Source organism: Leucopleurus acutus (genome assembly GCF_964270905.1).
Source record: "Leucopleurus acutus genome assembly, chromosome: 12".
Classification (NCBI taxonomy): domain Eukaryota; kingdom Metazoa; phylum Chordata; class Mammalia; order Artiodactyla; family Delphinidae; genus Leucopleurus; species Leucopleurus acutus.
This window is the reverse complement of record NC_139154.1, coordinates 52,684,846-52,707,858: the sequence shown is the minus strand read 5'-3', so window position 1 is coordinate 52,707,858 and position 23,013 is coordinate 52,684,846. Positions and strand designations below refer to the sequence as shown.

The following is a 23,013-nucleotide window of genomic DNA, read 5'->3' as shown; positions in this document are numbered from 1 at the left end:
ATAGCCAAAGACATATTAATGTGCTCTATAAACAACAGGCTTCAGTTCCAGGTCTCTCCTCTACCTCTCCACCACTGGGCTCTATAAACATCAAAGAGAAGAAAAGATTTATTTCCTCCATAATATGAATCATGTTAAAAGGCAGATGAAGCCAGAACTAGGGTTCATTTTGTTTTTGTACTTTTTAAATTGAAGTATAACATACCCACAGAAAAGTGTACAAATCCTAAGTAGATAGTACAAGGAATTTTCATAAGGTTCACATACCCATGTAACTAGTACCCAGATCAAGAAACAGAAGATTGTCAGCTTTATAGCTCCCTTCTCCCAAGGGTAACTGCTATCCGGACTTCTAACATCATAGATTGGTCTTGACTGTTTTTGAATTTTATATAAATGGAATCATGTAGTATGTATTCTTTTGTGTTTTCTTTGGTTGAACATCATGTGTGTGAAATTCATCCATATTATTATGTGTAGTCATGGTTCATTCATTCTCATTGTTGTAAAATCTTCTACTGTGTGAACATACCTCAACTGATTTTCCCATTCTACTGTTGATAATTTGAGTAACTTTTAGTTTTTGAATATTGTGAATAGTGCTGCTATGAACAACCTTGTATATATCTTTTGGTGAACAAATGGCCACATTTCTGCTTGGTATCTATGTAGGAGTGGGTTTGGATTACAGGTAAAGATTATAGGTAAGAATATGTTCAGCTTTAGTACACGTCAGTCTTCCAATGTTCTTATATTCAATTCAGGTTTTAAAAAACAGTGGTTTTCATTATTATATACAGGAATTTATTTTTATTAGAGCACTTACCATTTGAATTTAGAGAATGTATTCATATGTCTGTCTGCCCCACTAAACTGTGAGGTCTTTGAGAACAGGCCCAGGCCATTAGACTTGCTATTGAGTATATATCCCAAACTCAATAAATATTTGTTGTATGAATGAACAAATTAACTTACAGCACTTCCGCAATTTGCCATGAAATATAGGCTAGCTTGGGTTCTTAGAAACCCAATTATAGTAAATGCTATTTTCTTATATATAAAATCAACCAAAAATTCTAAAATACACTTGTATGATTTCACAACCTCTTTACTATATCTGAACCAACCAATTGTTCAAGCCTCTAGCATAAGTTTCCTGGCTCTGGTCCATAACACCTCTCCTGGATCAGACCTGGCTTTGGGATTCCCATCCCCATTTAGTGATGGTATATGTGATGGATGAGATGCAATATGCCTTGAGATGGGATAAGAAAATGCAGACTGGTAATAAGAGATGGGGAGTCTAATGAAATAAGGGCTACATAGGAAGAAGTAAGGAGGAAATATGTCATAGGAAGTATTTAATGAGATACAGGGTAGGGGAGATGCACTGGAGACATAGGGAGTATTTTCAGAAAAGTACCTTTTTACCAAAGGTTTTAGACACCTTCTGGTCCTAACTGAAACCTGGTTCTCCCCTACAGCTCTCTTTAGTCACTTTTTATTTTCTTGACTTTTATGCCTCTCAGAGTTCAAAGGCAAGGTCAGGTTCTCCTTGATTCTCATTCTGCCCTTCTAGTCCACTCCTTCTCCAACCTCATTAAGGATTCCTACTCCCATGAAGCTTAGGCCATTTAACTGGACTATGGTTTGTCCTTTGTTATTGCTATGAATTCTGAACTTCTTGTCACCTTTTCTTATTCACTGAAGCCTTTGGCAACTGTCTTACAGAATTCCTCACCCTCTAATTCTGGTCATCCACCTAGAAGACTTCACTCCTTTTGTGAAGCTACTCAGGCAACACTCAGGAACCTCCTCTTTGGTCCTTCTCTTCCATTCTCCTTCACCCATCTGTGAGCATGGAATTATCAGATTATGATAATTCCACTTAAAATTGTTCTACCTCTGAGATATTAAATTCAGATAATCCATTCTCAAACAACAACCTTCTAAATTTCCATCCTGGTTACTCAATGACTCATCACCAGTTCATTTTACTTCATTGGGACTTCCAGTCTGTTGAGTTCACTACTATCTACTTACTGAATAGTCCCTGTCTATCTCGACTTCCCTTCCTACTTAGTTTAAATTCCACCCTTCATCCTGCAAACATTCTTGTCACAATAGCTGAAACTCTCATGGCCCACAGTATTACAAGTCAATGTAGGCAATGACAGTTAGTGATGGATGTGTGTGATAGATGCAATAGTGAAATGAAGAAAGTATAATGAGGGCTTCCCTGGTGGCGCAGTGGTTGGGAGTCCGCCTGCCGATGCAGGGGACGCGGGTTCGTGCCACGGTCCGGGAAGATCCCACATGCCGCGGAGCGACTGGGCCCGTGAGCCATGGCCGCTGAGCCTGGGCGTCCGGAGCCTGTGCTCCGCAGCGGGAGGGGCCGCAGCGGTGAGAGGCCCGCGTACCGCAAAAAAAAAAAAAAAAAAAAAAAAAAAAAAAAAGAAAGTATAATGAGAGGTGGAGTCTCTAAATAAAGAAAGACTACTTAATGAGATGCAGGGAGAAAATGAGATGTGGCGGAAAGGTATGAAATTAGATACAGTGTATTTGCTGGCAAAACTGAAAACCTGGATTGTCCTTAATTTTCCACTTTTTCTGTACCTACACTCAGGTTACTGGGGAAAATCACACAATTTGGCAGATAGGTACACTACAAGTTTATAGTGACAAGTTTCAACAAAAATATTTAGAGCAAATGGTAAGAAAGCATTATATAACGAAACTTGTGGTATGCAGCAAAAGCAGGGCTTGAATAAAATTCTCATCTTCTTAAATACTTATATTAGAAAAGGCTGGAAAATTAGTAAGTTTCTAATTTAAGAAGCCAGAAAAACAGAGTAAACCCCAATACAATAAACACAAGAGTATAAATCAATGAAATAGAAAACAAAAATACAATTAAAAAAGATTAGTAAAGCTTAAAGTTGGTTCTTTAAAAAGAGTAACAAAATAGATAAAAATTAAGCAAGACTGATCAAGAAAAAACAGAGCAACACAAATAATTTCATTAATCAAAATGGAGACATAAGCACATGTATGTTTGTAGTGGCTTACTCATATCACATATCTGATAAGGGACTACTATCTAGAATATATAAAGAACTCTTACAACTCATTGATAAAAAGACAACTCAATGTTTAGAAAAGGCAAAGGATCTGAATAGGCATTTCTCCAAAGAAGATACATAAATGGCTAATAAGCATCAGAAAAGATGCTCAACATCATTAGCCATCAGGGAAATGCAAATCAAAGCCACAGTGAAATGCCTCTTGCAACCCACTAGGACAGTTATAATAAAACAGGTAGTAAGTGTTGACAAGGACATAAGAGAAATTGGAAACATTCAATTTTCGAGTAGGAAAACATTCTGGCACCTCTTCAAAAGGTTAAACATAGAGTTACCAATTGCACCCTGAGGTACCCAAGAGAAAATGAAAATATATGTCCATACAAAAACTTGTACAGCAATGTTCATAGCATGTTTGGACAACCCAAATGTCCATCACTACTGAATGGATAAACAAAATGTGATATATCCATATAATAGAGTATTATTCAGCCATAAAAAGAATGAAGTATTAGAATACACTATAACATGGATGAACCTTGAAAATATCATACTAAGTGAAAGAAACCAGTCACAAAAGACCACATTATGGTATGACTCCATTTATATGAAATGTCCAAAATAGGCAAATCTATAGTAACAGAAAGTAGATTAATGGTTGCCAATGTCGGGGGTAGGGTGGGAATGAATGCTAGTGACTGTGGAGTTTATTCTTGGGGATGATTAACATGTCCTGGAATTATATAGTAGTGTACAATTTTGTGAATATACTAAAACCCACTACAGTTATACTTTAAAAGGGTGAATTTTATGGTATGTGTATTATATCTCCCCCAAAAGTCCATAAAAGTATATCCTAAGCAATGTATTTTTTAGACATAGAGTGCTTGTCAAAACCACATTTTTAAAAATACAAAAGAATGATAAACTCTACATCAGAATAGTAGTTTCTTTGGGTCAGAAGGTGGCAGATGTGTACAATAGGGGGAACTAGTAGATCCTAGTTTTTACCCATGTTCTTATTCTCAGGCCAAGTGACAGATTCATGAGTGAACAGGTGAAATTAGTGACCTATCCAATTCTGAATACATGAGGTCCATTAAAACAATAAACACAATCTCTCAACATTTCCTGGCAATCTTACTGTGCCTCTGTATGCAGCACTCTCTAAATAAACAATTTCAAACTTTATTCTCCTTAATCCACCAGTCTTCCACTATTTCACAGTGGATTTGATTCTTTTTTCCCTCTCTCCTCCTGTTACATTATAGTAGGTCTCTCTCCTCCTATCTAAGGGCAGTCTCTGTGCTCTAGCTGTGCTTCAGATCCCAGCCCTGCCCTCATTCCTGTTCAAGGACATCATTTCACCAATTATGCCCCTCTTTACTGACTCTTTCCTATCAGTTTTTTTTTTTCATTATCTATCAGTTTTTAAAGATGCTCAAATCTCTCTCATTTTAAATAAAACTCTTCCTGACTCCTATCTTCCTACTATGGCTATCTATCAACCCCTGTCTTTCCCTTCGAGGCAAAAATTTATGTACCCTCAGTACATCTCCACTTCCTGATCATCCTCTGCTTCCTACTCATTCCAGCTGATTCTCTACACACCTGCATGTGTCTTAACTCAATGGAAAATTTCCAAAGTGTTTCACTTACCTGTGTAAAAGTTGACACTGAGCACTCCCCCTCCTTTTTGAAATGTGCTCTTGACTTCCATGCTACCTTGGTTACTTCTCCGTGTCCTTTGCAATGGCAATTCCTCTACATAGATATTAAATGCTCCAAATTTCTCTTAAAACTTGGTCCTAGGTTCTCTGCTCTTCTTCCTTAGAGATTACATTTAATCTTAAAGCTTTAAGTGCCATTTTAAAATTCTGACTCCCAAAATTTTGTTTCTAGCCCATCAGCAATCTGGGACTATCAGAAAGAAATCATCGCTAGCTCAGGGATCTATTTCACCTGTTTTAACTTAACCCTTTTTTAGACGACATAGTTTGATTTAAATGTTTGAGGCGGAACTCTCTTATCCAGCATGTTCTCAAAAAGACAGCCATCACATCTGAACTCCATTATCCAGTTTGTTCTCAAAAAAAAACCAAAAAACAAAAAAAGCCCACCACAGACCATACTCATGTTCTAGCTCAGTGGTAAATCCTGGGCCAAATCATTCTGCCACATGGATCCTGATAATTTTCCAAGTGCTCTTTCTTGTTTTCTAATTGTATTCTTTTAAAAAAATAGGATCTTATTTTTGTTGTGTTAGACGCAGTAACTTTTTAGGGTCTCTGAAAAAAACTAGGTTTTTGATGTTAGTTTTTCCTGTTCCCTATGTTGCCTCATTTTTGTTTGGCTTTTAGTCAAAGGAACAGCCCTCCTTGTTGGCGGCTGTTCTCAATTGTCTGGTATTCCTATACTGTTCTCTTCTCATTTTAGAGTGAGGCACAAGTTGATAGGAAGCTCTGTGCACCTGAGGGAGGGGGTTAGGTTCACTGTGGGTGATGAGGAAAGAAAAATGGACTCTTCCTTTGTGGAGCCTTTCCTTGGAGGCAATTCAATACTACCTGAGAAGGATCCTTACTCCTGAAGCATGTAAGCCCAATTGCTACTGCTCTGGAAACAAAGTGGAGTTGCAAAGCCTATTGCCTTTGTGTGCTCCCAGGGCACCCTGACCTACCACAGCACCTAACACCCATCTAATTACTTTTTTTAAAATTTATTTATTTTTATTGAAGTATAGTTGATTTACAATGTTGTGCCAGTAATTACTTTATAATGTATGTTTTCGCACTATATTATAAGCCCAATGAGACAGAGACCATGTATGTCCTTTTACATATCCCCAGCACCTAGCACAATCCGGGGTACACAGTAGGCACTCAAAAATATTTGCTGAATAAATAAATGGTAAGAGCTCTGGGTCAGGGGAACTACAGGGTGGTCTCTGGCAATGCTAGAGTTTTGTTTAGGATGAAGGGATCTTCAAGGATCAGAATCCTTCTACCCAGAGGATTTGAGATTCTGCCTGAAATTTGGATCGAGCCACTTGTGTTCTCCACAGCCCACGTATAGCCTACAGCTCTAAATGTCACAGATTCCTCTTTTCTCAGTAGTTTGCTCCTCTGCAGATTAAATGAACAAAATGCATGCCCTTGATTATGGATTATATTGCTTGTTCTTGGTTCTTTTGCTTGTGCATATTCTAGTAATTATGCAAGAAGCTCTCTTATTCTTTAAGCTTGGCAGACAGCCTGTATAAAGAGCTTACCCTCTGAGGATGGAATGGGCTTGAAATTCTTCTCTGTTAAAGTTCCTTTTAGGTGGTGAAATCTGTTCTACTAGTTGGGAAGGAGAAATGAAGTTGCTCTTTGGGGAAGGAGCCTTATATACAGACACGCTAATTGGCAACCAGTATTTTGACTGACCACATGCCATGCTGGGAAGCATATGGGAAAGAGAGCAGAGGCAGAAAGGACTTGAACATGAGGGATAAGAGAGAGCAGGAAGAAAGTTACCTATAAGGAAGAGAGAAGGGCTCATTATGGGAAGGAGAAAGAGAGGAGAAAGTGAGGCCCTATGTATGAGCTAGGCTGGGCACAGGCTAAGCTGTTGTAACAAAAGACCCAACCACACTTTGGCTTACAGAATACAGAACCCCTCTCCTATAATACTCAGAAGTGGGCAGTCCAGGCAGTTGGGGTGGCTTTGCTCTGTGCAGTCTTTCAGACCCAGAAACCTACTTTTTCTTTACTCCTCCATTCCTTAGGGTGTTATCTTTGATTTCATGGTAATGGCTAGGATGTTTACTTTCCCTTTGTGGGAGGTACTTTAGAGTGCCCTATTCTGTAAGGAAAAGAGTAAGTTCCTGAGGACTCTAGGGAGGGTTAAAAATAAGCCCAAAGTTCCAAATCTTGAGATACTGAAGGAACTTACTTACTCAAGTTCACAGTTAGGAATATTCCATATCCAAAGAAACAATAGGTAGTGTTTGCTTCTTCAGAAGAGGAAATGACCTAATATTGTCGAACTCCGACTCCAGTTTTGAAAACAGGTACTGAATATTTTAATTGCATCTCTCATACCTCAATTTTTATGCAATTTTCCATTTCCTGGAAGAGTCAGGAAAAGGGAAAAATATATAATTCATTTATATTGGTTTGCTATACTAATTACTATTTATCAGATTCCCTTACATTTTAGGAAAAATATAATTTGCAAATATAAAGGACCAGGTTCACAATCACTGCTCTAACTACAGAGAATTCTGATTTCTTTCTTAAGCAAAGCACTAGTCCAAACATGGTCTCTTAAAAAAAAGAAAGCTGCTTTGCTTCCAGCTAACATACTTATTTCTATCTTTTTATTCAGGTGCATTTTTTGAAAAGAACCCTCTGAAAAACTTCCAACAGCTGGATTTGGCAGGAAATTGTGTGAGCAGTGATGGATGGCTTGCCTTCATGAGTGTATTTGAGAATCTTAAGCAATTGGTGTTTTTTGACTTCAGTACTGAAAGACTTTTACCTGATGCATCATTAGTCAGAAAGCTTAGCCATGTGTTATCCAAATTAACTTTTCTCCAAGAAGCTAGGCTTGTTGGGTGGCAATTTGATGACTATGATGTCAGTGTTATTAAAGGTGCTTTTAAACTAGTAACTGCTTAAATAAAGGGTACCCTAAGCCCATGAATGCTCTGGGGACCCCATTACTTTCAGCCTGGTGATTTAAAAACCTTTGCTCATCTAGTCCAACAGTCTGAAAGTAAATGGCAATCCACTATACACCTAAAAAATATCCTTCAGTGTCTGCCTAACTCACCCCTTCTAAACTTTTTCTTCTTTTACTGATATCAGGATGATGTGTGGCACCATCACCTCCCTAGCTGGCCTCTTCCATGGAAATCTACTTTCTTAGTTTCATCATTCAAATAAAAAGGAGAAGGAAAAGAGGAGGATGCCAAGAAAATGAGCCCAAAGAAGAGGAGGAAATGGGAGGGAGTTTAACTTGACATCTATAAATAGTTCTGGTGTCCCATCACTTCTACTAGGAGTATCAGTTACTCGAAGGGGACTCCTGTTTATCCTTGTATTCCCTTTGGTCTCAAGAATAGCAGATCAGCAAAATTTATATGTTGTATGCACATTTACTTAGTACAGGGCCTGGCATGTACTATACTCTCAACAAGCATTTGCTGAATATGGGATAAAGTTACCAATAAAGAACAGGCCAAAATTATTTAAAAGCAGAGAGAAAACTCCATGTATGTTCTTTATTCAAACAGTTTAATTCAAACAATTTGGAATTTAAAAAGTATTTTCTTACATAAGAAGCAGATCAGACTCCCCAAAAAGATCAGCAATCTTTAGTTAAGCAAAAAATTGGCAGTTTATGAGTAGCTAAATCAGAGGCTTGAATGAGTAGCTAAACCAGTTGCTGATACGTGTATGTAATTCCATCTGTGACTTCAGAGATTAAGGAAGAAAGAAAAAATGGACCCATTATTTTGTACCCTATGGAAGCTAAGGGTACCCTGCCCTAATCTTTTCCCTACCACCTCCAAAAATAATCCTTCCCTACAAAGAAAGAAGTCTAAGAAAAATCTGTTTAATCTAAACAGATTTAAGTCGAGGCAAGTCTGAAATAAACAAAAACCAAAATGGTGTCAACCTGTAGTTTACCCTCTGCTCTCATGGCATCTCCAATTAATGGCTCGGGTATTGGCATAGGTAACACTTGGCCTGAATGCTGAGGTAGTCACTGCAAAGAAATACTAGGTACAATATTCCGTTTCACAAGTGAGCATATGTTCGGCAGATTTAGTCATACAATTTTAGAGCTGATAGTTTCCAGATCAACTACTTCATCTCTCACCCTAACTTTACAGATGAGAAACCTCATAGAAGTTAAATGATAGCAATTTCTCAAACAGGATTAATCATATTCCATGAAGCTTGCTCTTAATCACAAACCATGGGTCAAGTACTTAATTCAAACTTGCTTCTTTGTCTAGCTTCAAGTAACTCTGTGGCAAGATTTACTAGTAAGGCTACTACATCTAGGCCTATGCTGGGCAAGCTTCTTATTTTCATATCCAGAACCTGGTCAGATCTTGGCAAATAAGACTTCTTTATATAATAATGCCTGGAACAATGCCACCTGAAGCAGTTGGCAATACTGAATTTCAGCAAGTAGAGCCAATTCTTTCAGAACCCATATGCAACTTCTCAAATGGTGTAGGTGGGTATCAAAGCACCTTTGGAAGGACAATTAATTGCACAGGTGTTACCTCTAAATGGGTGTTGAGGAAATAGGCATTTAACATCTCACAGAACTGTGTTCAGTACCTGGGCACTTTAAAAATCCCCTGGAGATGGAGAAGACATGCATAGCATGGCAGCACATACCTCTTAATCATCACTCAGTACACGGCAGTTCTTCAGATTTCATGCATGACCCGAATTCACGTTTAGATGAGGTCAATGGAGGAAAAATCACCCTGTAATAGTAGACCAATAATAGGTATAGTAATAGTTGGAGAACATAAGACAAATGTCAAGGAACAGGTTGCCTTATCACATTTTACAAAGTTTCACTTTCCCCGGCAGTCAAGGTAGCGTGGGCTCTATTTCTTCAGCAGGTCAAGTGCCTGAACAGGGTTGCAGATGTCAAAGACAATGATCAACTCCTCATCAAGCAAAAGTTATTTGGGACATTGTCACTTATCACAGGATGACTACAATTCTGCTCGACAGAGATGGCTTCTTAGATGTTTATGATTCTACTGTAAAGAAACAGGATTTGGGAGTGTTGCTCATATTTAAAAGAGGATGAGTTTATTGAAGAAACTTGCAAAATCTAAAAAAAAAAAATCTTCTCTAGATAGCTGCTGATGGCTGGAAATGTCAGAAATCTTCAGGAGTACTGGATTCTAGAAAAGTTGAATCCACTCTCAAAATCCGTTTTTAAAACCTAATTATAAAACTCATGATAAGATGAAAAAAAATCTCATAGGTAATCTGTGACGGCTGCTTGTTATACTTTTTATAAGTAATGCTGGCCATGTTAGAAAGTCCTTAACCTTTGCATTTGGAAAATAATTTAAAAATAATTTACGTGATTCTCACACTTCGATTCACTTTTCAATAAAGCAAAACAAAGTAAGTTAGAAACTGCCTAATGCAGATATAACAATACTGTATTCTATAACCTAGGGTCCACTATGTTTTGGTAAAATTATATAATGTAAACTCAAATTGTTCATGCAACTTTGAAAAAAGATTAAATCGTATTACTACGTATGGAATTCCACCTATTCTGGTAATATATGTGATATATTTTGTTAATAAAATGAGGAATTAAAGTCAACCAATGAAAAGGTGACAAAAAAGATAAATCTATCATTATATCAGTATTTGGTTAAATGTAAGACAGAAAACTGGGATTCCTTCACTGCATATCACCTAAGGATTTGGTATTATTTAAACAAAATAAAACACTTTGAGAATGATGGGCCACTTACAAATGTACTGAAATTTTTTAATGAGAAAAACTATTAAAAAACTGATAAGTAAAAATTTTAAATTGTGCCAGATGGTAAAATATGTTTTAAAATTTCTGATAAAAATGTTTGCTTCTACTTTGCAAGACATAATTCAGGAGGACCTCAAAGGAAAATGTAGCAATTATGTTTGGAAAATCTATAAAAGAGACTTTTACTTTTAAAATGGATTTTTTCTTTTCCTAAAATGTGTACTCAAGAAGCATGTTTATAAATTTCACTGAAGAAAGTATTATATTTTTAATAATGTGACAGATCCACTCCATCAAGTGGCTCTCTTATAAAGGTAGTGTTATATCACACTGCAGTCAACTACGAAACCAAAGATAGCAAAATTCAAATTTAGAGAAACAGCTTTCTAAAGGAAGCCTATTTAAAGCCTATAACATTTAGAAGGTTCTCACTGCCCCAAATACATTTTACAAAAATATAGTTTCATTGGTTTCATGAAATGTGAACAAACCTACTATTCTCTAATTAAATGATTTAACAGTCGATGCAACGTTGGATTACTAAATAAACTGAAAGCCAAGGAGTCAATATTCCTCATAAAAATAAATTAAATTACAGTACATCATGGTCTTGGTTGTCCAATTCTATTGTTAGTTCCATATCTACTTGGTATATTTGTAAAACCAGTCCTGAATCCTTGGGTTGCTCCAATTCCTGGAACTCCAAGTCCTTGATTAAGCATGCTGCTATAAGGTGTGTGTCCATGATTAAGACCCAAACCATAAGGTCTTGTTTGAGTATTAAGAAGAATAACTGGGCTCACGTTTTTTCCAGGGGTGTTAAATGAAAATTCTGGAGGTGGACTACTGGGTTTAGCTGGAGTTGATGTAACAGGGTTGGAATCATCAGTACCCTTTAAAGGAGGCATTGGGATTATGTGATGATCTGAAAAGTTTAGGACATTGGCTGCAACAGGCCCAGACAGTAAGGCAGGCCTGATCCAATCATCCTTGAAAATCTGAACAGTCAGAGTAGATACTAGTGTGTACAGCCTGTTGGTCACATGAGCAAGAACCATTTGTTCATTTGCATCTCGTCGAATTCTCACATGAACAGATCCAGCCTAAAAGGGACAAAATCATATGAAAGAGACTGCTTAGAATTATACTACTGAAAATTCCATTAGAAATGAACATTTTATTTATGATTTGGTTGTAACATTACTTGGTATTTTCTTTAAAACAAGAGAAAACTTAATGTCTTGATAGTCCTTAAAGACTACTTAGTAGTAATTATCAATGTAAAGAGTTAATAAAATAATTTATGACTCTAAATAAAATGTGACTTTTTAAAATATTAAAAAAAGAAATCCATGTAGGAGGAAGGCAGACATGTTGTAACACAAGGCAGAATACAAATGAAGTATATGGAAAATGCACTGAAAGGTCAGAAAATGCAGGTATTAATTCAATTGAGGAAGACTTCAAAAGAAGATGGCATTTGATCTGGGTTGGTGGTCAAATGAAATTTCAAAAGGCGGAGACAGGCATTCTAAGCTGAGGGAATAGCAATTAAAACCCATGGCATGTTTGGGCAAGAATAAGCAATATTATTATATAAAAAGAAGTACAATATTTCAGGGAGCAGAAAAACAATGAAAGAGAGAAAAGACAGGAAGAAAAGGAAGAGGAAAGGAGGAAACAAATAAGGAAAGGAAGAACAGAAAGAAGAAAGATAGGTCAGGTAATAAAGGTAAAAAGAAAGGCTAGGAGGGGGTTCTAAAAACCATGAGTAAGGAGTTTTAGTTGCAGCAATCAAACAGAAGTAAAATAATTAGTGTTCAGAAAATTACAGTTATGGATAATTGCTAATTAGTTAGGAAATGACTGCAACAGTCTAGGTTAGAAATGAAGAAGGCTGAGATAGGACAGATATAGTGGGACCAGAGAGGGACAGATGGATTCATGATATTCCATGGGCGATCTTAATTCTCAACTGGATATAATGAATGAGGGAGATGAAGTCATCAAAGATGATCTCAAGGTTTCTAGCCTAGGATACTAGGATACAGAGCACCAGGCATTACAATGATGGTTATAAGTATGCTTATTAACTTGATAAGATGTTCATCATACATTTTGTCTTTAAAAGATAGTAAAATAACAGGTACAACAATGTTCATAGTTTGATTAGAACACACACACAGAAAAATACCAAGAATGATATCACATGATCATCTCAATAGATGAAGAAAAAGCATTTGACAAAATTCAACACCATTTATGATAAAAACTCTCGACAAAGTTGGTATATAGGGAACATATATCAAAATAATAAAGGCCATTTATGACAAACACACAGCTAACATCATACTCAATGATGAAAAGCTGAAAGTTTTTCCTCTAAGATCAGGAATAAGACAAGGATGCCCACTCTTGACATTTCTATTTAACATAGTATTAGAAGTCCTAGCCACAACAATCAGAGGAGAATAAGACATAAGATGCATCCAAATTGGAAGGGAAGAAGTAAAATTATCACTATTTGCAGAAGACATGATACTATATATAGAAAACCCTAAAGACTCCACCAAAAAACTATTAGAACTAATAAATGAATTCAGTAAAGTTTCAGGATATAAAACTAACATATAGAAATCTGTTGCATTTCTATATACTAATAATGAACTATCAAAAAGGAAAATCAAGAAAATCCCACTTACAACTGAATCAAAAAGGATAAAATATCTAGGAATAAATTTAACCAAGGAAGGATTCCCTGGTAGTGCAGTGGTTAAGAACCCGCCTGCCAATGCAGGGGACACGGGTTCTAGACCTGGTCCAGGAAGATTCCACATGCTGCAGAGCAACTAAGTCTGTGAGCCACAACTACTGAGCCTGCGCTCTAGAGCCTGCGAGCCACAACTACTGAAGCCTGCAGGCCTAGAGCCCATGCTCCACAACAAGAGGAGTCACTGCAATGAGAAGCCCGCGCACCACAACGAAGAGCTGCCCCCACTCGCCACAACTAGAGAAAGCCTGCGTGCAGCAACGAAGACCCAACGCAGCCAAAATAAATAAAATAAAGTTAATTAATTAAGAAAAAAAATTTAACCAAGGAGGTAAAAGACCCATACTCTATAAGGCACCAATGAAAGAAACTAAAGATGATACCAATAAATGGAAAGATAGTTTGTGTTCATGGACTGGATGAATTAATATTGTTAAAATGTCCATACTACACAAAGCAATCTACAGATTCAATGCAACCCTATCAAAATACCCATGGCATTTTTCACAGAACTAGAACAAGTAATCCCAAAATTTATGTGGAACCACAAAAGACCCCAAATAGACAAAGCAATCTTGAGAAGGAAGAACAAAGGTATTATGCTCCCTGACTTCAAATTATACTATAAAAGTTACAGTAATCAAAACAGTATAGTACTGGCACAAAAACAGACACATAGATCAATGGAACAGAACAGAGAGCCTGGAAATAAACCCACACACATATGGTCAATTAATCGACAACAAAGGAGGTAGAAAACACAATGGGGAAAAGACAGTCCCTTCAATAAGTGGTGCTGGGAAAACTGGACAGTTACATACAAAAGAATGAAACTGGAACATTTTCTCATACCATATACACAAATAAACTTAAAACAGATCAAAGACTTAAATTTAACACCTGAAGCCATAAAACTCCTAGAAGAAAACATAGGCAGTTAAGGTCTTTAACATCAGTCTTCTCAGTATTTTTCTGATCTGCCTCCTCAGGCAAGGGCCACAGACGCAAAAATAAACAAACGGGACCGAATCAAACTAGAAAGCTTTTGCACAGTGAAGGAAACCATCAATAAAATGAAAAGGCAACCTAGTGAGTGGGAGAAGATGTGCAAATGATATGTCTGATAAGGACATAAAGAACTCATACAATTCAACATCAAAAATAAAAAAACCCAATTAAAAAATGGCCTTGGGGGACTTCCCTGGTGGTCCAATGGTTAAGACTCCGTGCTTCTACTGCAGGGGGCACAGGTTTGATCCCTGGTCGGGGAACTAAGATCCCACATGCCACGTAGTGTGGCCAGGAAAAAAAAAAAAAAAAGGGCTTGGGATTAACAAAAACACACTACTATATATAAAACAGATAACCAACAAGCACCTACTGTATAGCCCAGGGAACTCTGCTCAATATTCTGTAATAACCTATATGGGTAAAGAATCTGAAAAAGAATGAACGTATGTTTATGTATAACTAAATCAATTTGCTGTACACCTGAAACTAACACAACATTGTAAATGAACTACACTCCAATTAAAAAATAAAGTGGGGGTGCAGGCAGAGGACCTGAACAGGCATTTTTCCAAAGAAGACTTACAAAAGGCCAACAGGAACATGAAAGGACGCTCAACATCACTCATCATCAGGGAAATGCAAATCAAAATCACAATGAGATTTCACCTCATACTTATCAAAATGGCTACTGTCAAAAAGATAAAAAATAACAAGTGTTGGCAAAGATATGGAGAAAAGGGAACCACAGTACATCACTGGTGAGAATGTAAAGTGTTACAGTCACTAGGGAAAACTGTACAGAGGTTCCTCAAAAATTAAAAACGAAAGTACCATACAATCCAACAATTCCACTCTTGGGTATTTATCTGAAGAAAATGAAAACACTAATTCAAAAAGATAAATGCACCCCAATGTTCATAGTGGCATTATTTACAATAGCCAAGATATGGAAGCAACCGAAGTGCCCACTGACAGATAAATGGATACAGACATGGTATACATGTAGAGTGGAATATTACACAGCCATAAAAAAGAATGAAATCTCACCATTTACAACAACTTGGATGGACCTGAAGGGTATTATGCTTAGTGAAATAAGTCAGATGGAGAAAGACAAATACTGTATGTTTCCACTTATATGTGGAATCTAAAAAACAAAACAAATGAACAAACAGAATAAAACAAAAATAGACTCACAGATACAGAGAACTAATGGTTACCAGAGGAAAGAGGGGTGAGGGAAGGGGCAAAATAGGTGAAGGGTTATTAAGAGATTCAAACGAACAGTTATAAAATAAGTGTAAGTCACAGGGATGTAATGTACAACACAGGGAATACAGTCAATATTTTATAATTTAGTATGGTATATAATCTATAAAAATATCAAATCACTATGTTGGGGGGAAAAAGAATGACAGCACTTATCTCTAGATGGTAGAATTATTAAGGATTTTTGTTCTTTTTGACTTAAGTTCTAATTTTTCTAACAATGGGGTATATTTGTATAATAAAAACTTAAATAAAAATACGTACTAAAAAAACAAGCAACAGACAGAACAAAAATATATAGTAAATAAAATATATAGCAGACATTGTTGATTTTTAGATAAACTCAGATTTCAAAAAAAGAAAAAACTATAACAGCACCTAAATTAGCAAAATAGTTGGCTTAGTTACAATGGGTCTAAATCTATGGCTTGAGCACTAATAAGAGAGTTATTGCTAATCATAAGATAAAGAAAATATCTTACTGCTTGAATTTGACTTCCATTTTTATTACTTTTAGGTAAGAAAAGCCATGTCTACAAATTGAGTCATCTTTGATTTCTCCCTTTCCTTTGCCACTGTGAGATGGTAATCTCAGTTTTCACTATACAAAATTATAAAAGATACTGTATCTCCTCCTTCAGTCTGATATGGAAGTCAAAGCAATTAAAATAAGTGAAAACCATTTCCAAGTATGAGCTTGACCAGGGTCCTATGATAATGGTGTTTGCATTAATCTATGGCTTTTGTGACAATTATTCCTGGCAGCCCAAAAGCTTGTTTTATTAATTTCCTTGGTCTTAATTAGGCATCACATTGGTGTAGCTGTTGGATGGCCAAGTTCTGAACAGCAGAGATGATTGTGTTTATAAGCCACCCAGCTAAATAAACACTTGTCTACTAGTTTGTTACTATCAATACAATTAAAAGAATGATTAAAAGTGAACTGTAAGGGGGCTTTCCCTGGTGGCACAGTGGATAGGATTCCACACTCCCAATGCAGGGAGGGCCTGGGTTCAATCCCTGGTCAGGGGATTGAACTGCGTGCTGCAACTAAGGAGCCCACGAGCCAAACTAAGGAGCTTGCTTGCCTCAACTAAGACCTGGCACAACCAAATAAATAAAATAAATTAAAAAATATTAAAAAAAAAGTGAACTGCAAGGGACTTCCCTGGTGGCGCAGTGGTTAAGAATCCATCTGCCAATGCAGGGGACACAGGTTCGATCCTTGGTCTGGGAAGATCCCACATGCCGCAGAGCTACTAAGCCCATGTGCCACAACTACTGAGCCTGCACTCTAGAGCTCTCTACCTGCAACTACTGAGCCCACGTTCTGCAACTACTGAAGCCCACGTGCTCCAGGGCCCTCGAGCTGCAACTACTGAGTCCATGTGCTGCAACTACTAAAGCCCCCACACCTAGAGCCCATGCTCTGCAACAAGAAAAGCCCCCACTTGCCGCAACTAGAGAAAGCCTACACGCAGCAACGAAGACCCAATGCCGCCAAAAAATAAATTAATTAATTTTTTAAAATCTTTTAGGTATAGAAGCAAAAAGATCAAGTCACATATAAAGGTGAAAAAAAAATCAGACTATGTATGATCAGGCTTTATCACCATAATGCTTTATGCCAGAGGAAAATGGAGTAATATATTTTAAGAAACTCAAGGAAATAAAATATGTGCTCAGGATTTTATATCCGGCTAAATGATTTTCAAGTATAATGTTCACAACTGTTTTCAACATTCAAAAATTTAGGGAATATTGTTCCCAAGGGCCTTTCCTGAAGAATTTACTAGAGAATGAGTTTTAGATATCCAAAAGACTAGAGAGGGGAAGAGAAGGAAAAGGAAGAGATGAAGCAGCCATGTTTTGCTAAAAGAGTATAAGCCTGAAACTAAAGACTGCAAAGTAGTGATATCATTGAGCTGTTGGACCAACCCTAATCTGCCTACCTCTGAAATCTGTGTTATGCTACAAAAGTCAAATCCTATTTTCTTTTTAAAAATGATATTGTAGAAGAGTAGTATTTAATAACATGGAAAACTGTTCATTATATATTAAGTGAAAAGAGCAGATTATAAAACAGCATGACCTCATTTTCTAAAGAGAGTAAGTATACAAGTATTAATACCAAAACATCAATAGGATTATGGTTGTTTAAATTTGTTTTTTCTGGGTACTTTCCTGTATTTTCCTCATCATTCCTGACACAGGAATAAAATCATGCCATAACAAAATCTCTTTGGTAATGAGGTCTAAATTGGACTAGAAAACACGGAATTTTATGCTGAAGCAGCTGTTATTATAACTCTTTAACAAATTCAGCAAAAATATCCAAAATAAGAATGGTAATAAAAAAGAAAATAATTGCACATTTTACTTCTGCAACATTTTTGTATTTAGGAATGTATGACTATGGATTTTTCTTTTTTGGACAGCCCAGTATTGAGATCATTTAGTTTGAAAGGAAAAAAATGAAAGAAGAAAAACAATTCTCAATTAGGTTACTAAATCCATCTACATTTTTTACTTTATTGAACAGAAATGGGAATCAAAGGATCTACAAAAATTTTAAAGAAATACTTTTTTCAGTTTTAAAAAGTATAAACTCAGTTTATAAACTTTGTTTTATAACTATGTTTTAAACTATGTTTAAACTAAAGTAATATATAGAAAGCATACCAATGAGCCAAAACCTAGGGTCCAAAAATGCTCATTTCGGACTTCCAAAACTCCATCCAACGTAGATACCTAATCAAAAACACAGAAATAGGGCTTTTGTATTTGACATATCCAACACAATTCAGTCACATTATGGATTTGCTGTAAGCCTAGAAATGACATGGCCAAACCCTGCCTGAAGACACTTACTAGCCAAGAGAAGTCCCAGACCATTCACTCCAGATACCATTTCTGCTTGTTCAATACTAAGCCAGGGCCTTCTTTTCCAGTTTATTCTCTGCACCAATCCCTCAAGAATCAGGTCTTTACTTCCCTCATTCACACCTTCTTCAACAGTGTGTAGTTCCTTTCATCTTATTAGTATAGTATATATTTATATTCAGCACTTGTGGTATCAGAATGTTTTTGTCTTCCCAATCATTCCTTTCTCCGGATCCCCTTTTAACAAATTTCTGTACAATACAGGATGTTATGTGGATATGGGCCAAAAGGAAATTCCAAGGCCAGATATACAGTGTGTGGCCCATTGATACAGTGGCACAGACCCCACTAGCTGAAGCAAGTGGCCAGCTATATTGATCAAAGTGGCCTCTGTGATACTGACAACCAATAGTTTAAAACACTCTCAACATTCAAATAATTTGATTATCTTATTCCTTCATTAGTTAACAGTTGGAATTTTATAACAATACAAAATCTAAACCTACAGATCAAGATATTAGGTGCTGAAGCAATCACCATGTAAAGGTGGCCTCTGACGTAATCAAAATCCTAGGTTTGAATACAAAATCATAAAAATCACAGCATTTATATAACAAATAGTGTGGCCTTTAGACCATTACCGTCTACACTTATTGGGTTGGCCAAAAAGGTCGTTCCGGTTTTTCATAACATCTTATGGAAAAATTCAAATGAACTTTCTGGCCAACCCAATATTTCAAGTGAATCTGGCTTCCAGACTGTGCAATTCGTCAAATTGTTCTATTTTTGTCACTATGTCATGTCTCCTACTATATCATTGTAAAGAACAAAAACTTCCCTAAAATAAAATTCTAGAAAGAGTTGAAATTATTTGTACCCACTCTTTGCATTCTCTAATTATAAATTAAAATGATTTTACTTATTATTCCATCTTACCTCTCTGATGAGTTTGTCCAACTGACCAATAACATGGGGTGGTGTTGTCTGGGGAAAAAAATAAAATAAAATATGAATCTAGAGAGAGAAAAACCTTTTGCAACAGTAGTCCTGACACTAAAAAAATTGGGTTTTACACCAGCCTTTGCTTTGTTTCACATGTGCCCTATCATGATTTAGGGAAGAAAGGCTTTAATTGACCCACTAATAAAGCAGCATCAGAAATCAGCCCATGCTTATTTCTTATATTGCAAAAAAGCTGCTATCTCTAGAACCAAATAATCAATAAAAAAATCTTTAAGAAAGTAAAATTTTCTATAAGGCATAACACTATAAAACTAATCTAATTGTTATTACTGCTTCTGGAGAGGGAGATACAACCCATAAGTTTTAGAAAAGGCATGAGGGAAAGACAGAAGGAAAAGCAGTGCTTACACATTCATCTAGTCCTGGGAAACTACCTTTCTATTCAGGTGCTTGTCTACAGGTGTTCCTATTGTTTCAATAAGTAGTGATTTCGCATTTTAAATTTAAAAGTCTCACTAATTCAAGAATAGAAAATAAGAAAACAATCATAACCAGATTATACAATAGCCAAAGCACATTTATTAGGGGAAAATGAATATCTAAAAAAGATTTTAAGTAATATTGTTTTCACTTGAAACATTATTAGAGGCAAAATATTTTCATTTATGCTTTTGCCTTACAACTACATGAAGATCTGTGCCTATTTTGTGCATCAATAGAACTTCATCTGGTTCTTTTTTTAAAAAATACATTTATTTATTTATTTATTTTTGGCTGAGCTGGGTCTTTGTTGCTGCATGCGGGCTTTCTCTAGTTGCAGTGAGCGGGAGATACTCTTCATTTTGGTGCAAGGGCTTCTCACTGCGGTGGCTTTCCTGGTTGCAGAGCACAGGCTCTAGAGTGCAGGCTCGATAGTTGTGGCGCACAGGCTTAGCTGCTCCGCGGCACGTGCGATCTTCCCAGACCAGGGCTCAAACCCATGTCCCCTGCATTGGCAGGCGGATTCTTAACCACTGCGCCACCAGGGAAGTACCATCTGGTTCTTACTATTCAAATTTCAGAGATTATTGTTTGGCTTCATTTCCAACAGTGCCCTCCAGTAGCTAAAAATTTCATCATCTGGTAGAAGAACCCATATTGTTTTATAATCTGGTAAAAGAACATAGCTAATTTTAAGCATGCATATTGAAAGAAGAGCATTACCTGGAGTAATACTTTCCCACTGTACACACTCATGGGATACATAGTGCCAAATGTCATCAGAGCAATGGCTATGGCTGATGCAGTATCTACAGCAAAATAATTACTGAAAAGAAAAAACAATTCTAAATCTCAAATGTATGCTTCACTGGGCTTTTTACAATTTAATCTACCAAACTTCAATTATCTAAAGCAAGAGGACTGTTTTACCACAGCTGGCCACTACTGGCAATGAGAGCATCTCAAAGGAAAACGAAAGGTTTTCAGAATCCTTTCTTGCCAAAGTTTAGGGGGAAATAACTAATATTTATGTTAATTAGTGTGACGAGAGATGATGAAGAAAAATAATGTGAGCATTTCCCCACAATGTATTTTCAATCTACTTGTCAACTATAAATATTTCATATATATTTATTTGCTGCAACAAATAAAAACCTTTAACTAGTAATTTCTGATACAGGAAGACCAATAGAATTCATCAGTGATTCTATCAATTTTGCTGTAAACAATAACTCCAATAATTACTAAAATTTTTCAAATTCCCCAGGAATTTCACAAGGTGAGATTCTCCAGGAATTTGTTATAGCAATATTGTGACTGAAGTGCAACATCTCATCAGTAGTTCACTGTTCTATTAACAAGACAGACCAAAATGCCAATGGTTACAAAGCTGATCATGTACTCTTTTTCACTTTTTCCCATATGTTGGGAATAGAAACATGAGTAAAGACATAGATCCTGCCTTTGAAATGGCAGGAAACATACATGTGAAAAATATAATAAAGGACTTTGGGTACAAAGGAGAAGTCCTACAGGGTATCATGAATTCACAAAGGAGTGAGTGGCAAGCCTACTGGGGTAGGGATAATGCAGAAACGCTAAATATAAAAAGAGGTGACAGGGGTTTCCCTGGTGGTCCAGTGGTTAAGACTCCGCGCTTCCACTGAGGGGCACGCAGGATCGATCCCTGGTCGGGGACATTCCAGCAGCAAAAAAAAAGAAAAAAAAAAAGAGGTGACATTTGAGCTGAGCCTTCAAGATGAGCAAGATGATGTGAGCAAGATACTGTAGACAGTGAAAGCAGCATGTGCAAGGGCATGAAAACCCTGATGCAGCAATGAAACTATCAACAGTTAAGTATATATAGACAGACGGATGGCTAGTAAGGTTGGTAGAAGCTTTACTGTGTTAACAACTTTTAATTATTTTAAGTACCCAAAAGAGAATTTTGAAACAGGAAAATATTATGTTCTGATTTGCAACTTTTAATGATCACATCAGTAGCAAAATAGCAGATAACTAAAGATGTGTGAGAATAAAAATTATAAGATCAGAAGACTATTCTAATTAGGCCAAGGAAATGATCACAAAGGCCTCAATTTAGGAAAAAGAATGGGAAGAAGGGTAAGATAATATTAAAAAGAAAGATTAAACAAGAATAGGTGACAAGACTATTGTTTACAACAGCCAAGACACGGAAACAACTTACGTTTCTGTTGACAGATAAATGGATAAAGAAAATGTGGCATATACATACATAAATATATACACAGTGAATATTAGTCAGCCATAAGAAGGAAATCCTGCCATTTGTGACATGGATGGACCTTGAGGGCATTATGCTAAGTGAAATAAAAGGACAAATATGTATAATTTCATTCATATGAAGTACTTAGAGTAGTCAGATTCACAGAGACAGAAAGTAGGATAGTGGTTGCCAGGGGCTGGGGGGAGGTAGAATGGGTAGTAATTATTTAATGGGCACAGTTTCAGTTAGGGAAGATGAAAAAGTTCTGGAGGTGGATCATGATGATGATTGCACAACAAAGTGAATGCACTAAATGCCTGTGCAAGTACTGAACTGTATGCTTGGAAATGGTTAAAATGGTAAATTTTATTTTATGTATGTTTTAACACAATTTAAAAGCAGAATGCAAAGGAATAGACTGTAGTAGCATTCACTGAGACACAAAGTACAAGAAAAAGCAGTTTTGGGGATGGGGGGAAATAGGTTCAGTTGAGGTGGACATGAACAGAAGATATGCTTTTCGGAATTCAGTAGAGATCTGGGCTAGAAATAAAAATGCAGGAATCACGTAGAGGTAGTAAATAAAAACATAATTGTATGTGATATGCTAGGAGAGTATGCAAAACGGCAGGGAGTCACCGAATCACGTCATAAAATTAAGCTTAAGGCTGCTAAAGTCTCTTTCCTAATAGACTTGCTTTTTTTAAAGTTGATTCACATCTACTTCCTGTCTTCCCTCACTCAGCAACAGTCGCTGTGATTCATCTCTCTTTTACCCT

The 23,013-nt window shown here is 36.6% G+C and overlaps 2 protein-coding genes across 3 annotated transcripts in view; one reads left to right on the top strand and one right to left on the bottom strand.

The window, feature by feature from the left end:
- Positions 1-7,815, top strand: part of NLRC4 (NLR family CARD domain containing 4) — a gene marked incomplete at its 5' end in the record, with an annotated part of 31,531 nt that extends 23,716 nt beyond the window's left edge. The window contains one exon of the mRNA XM_082851440.1: positions 7,452-7,815. Coding sequence (XP_082707566.1) covers positions 7,452-7,744 — 293 coding nt within the window. The 3' untranslated portion in view covers positions 7,745-7,815. The remainder of the gene's footprint in view (positions 1-7,451) is intronic.
- Positions 7,814-23,013, bottom strand: part of SLC30A6 (solute carrier family 30 member 6) — a 37,619-nt gene continuing 22,419 nt past the window's right edge. For both annotated transcript variants that reach the window (XM_082852069.1, XM_082852070.1), the window contains exons 11-14: positions 20,710-20,812; positions 19,480-19,527; positions 18,343-18,411; positions 7,814-11,713 (exon numbers count right to left, since the gene is read on the bottom strand). In XM_082852069.1, coding sequence (XP_082708195.1) covers positions 11,213-11,713; positions 18,343-18,411; positions 19,480-19,527; positions 20,710-20,812 — 721 coding nt within the window. In that variant the 3' untranslated portion in view covers positions 7,814-11,212. The remainder of the gene's footprint in view (positions 11,714-18,342; positions 18,412-19,479; positions 19,528-20,709; positions 20,813-23,013) is intronic.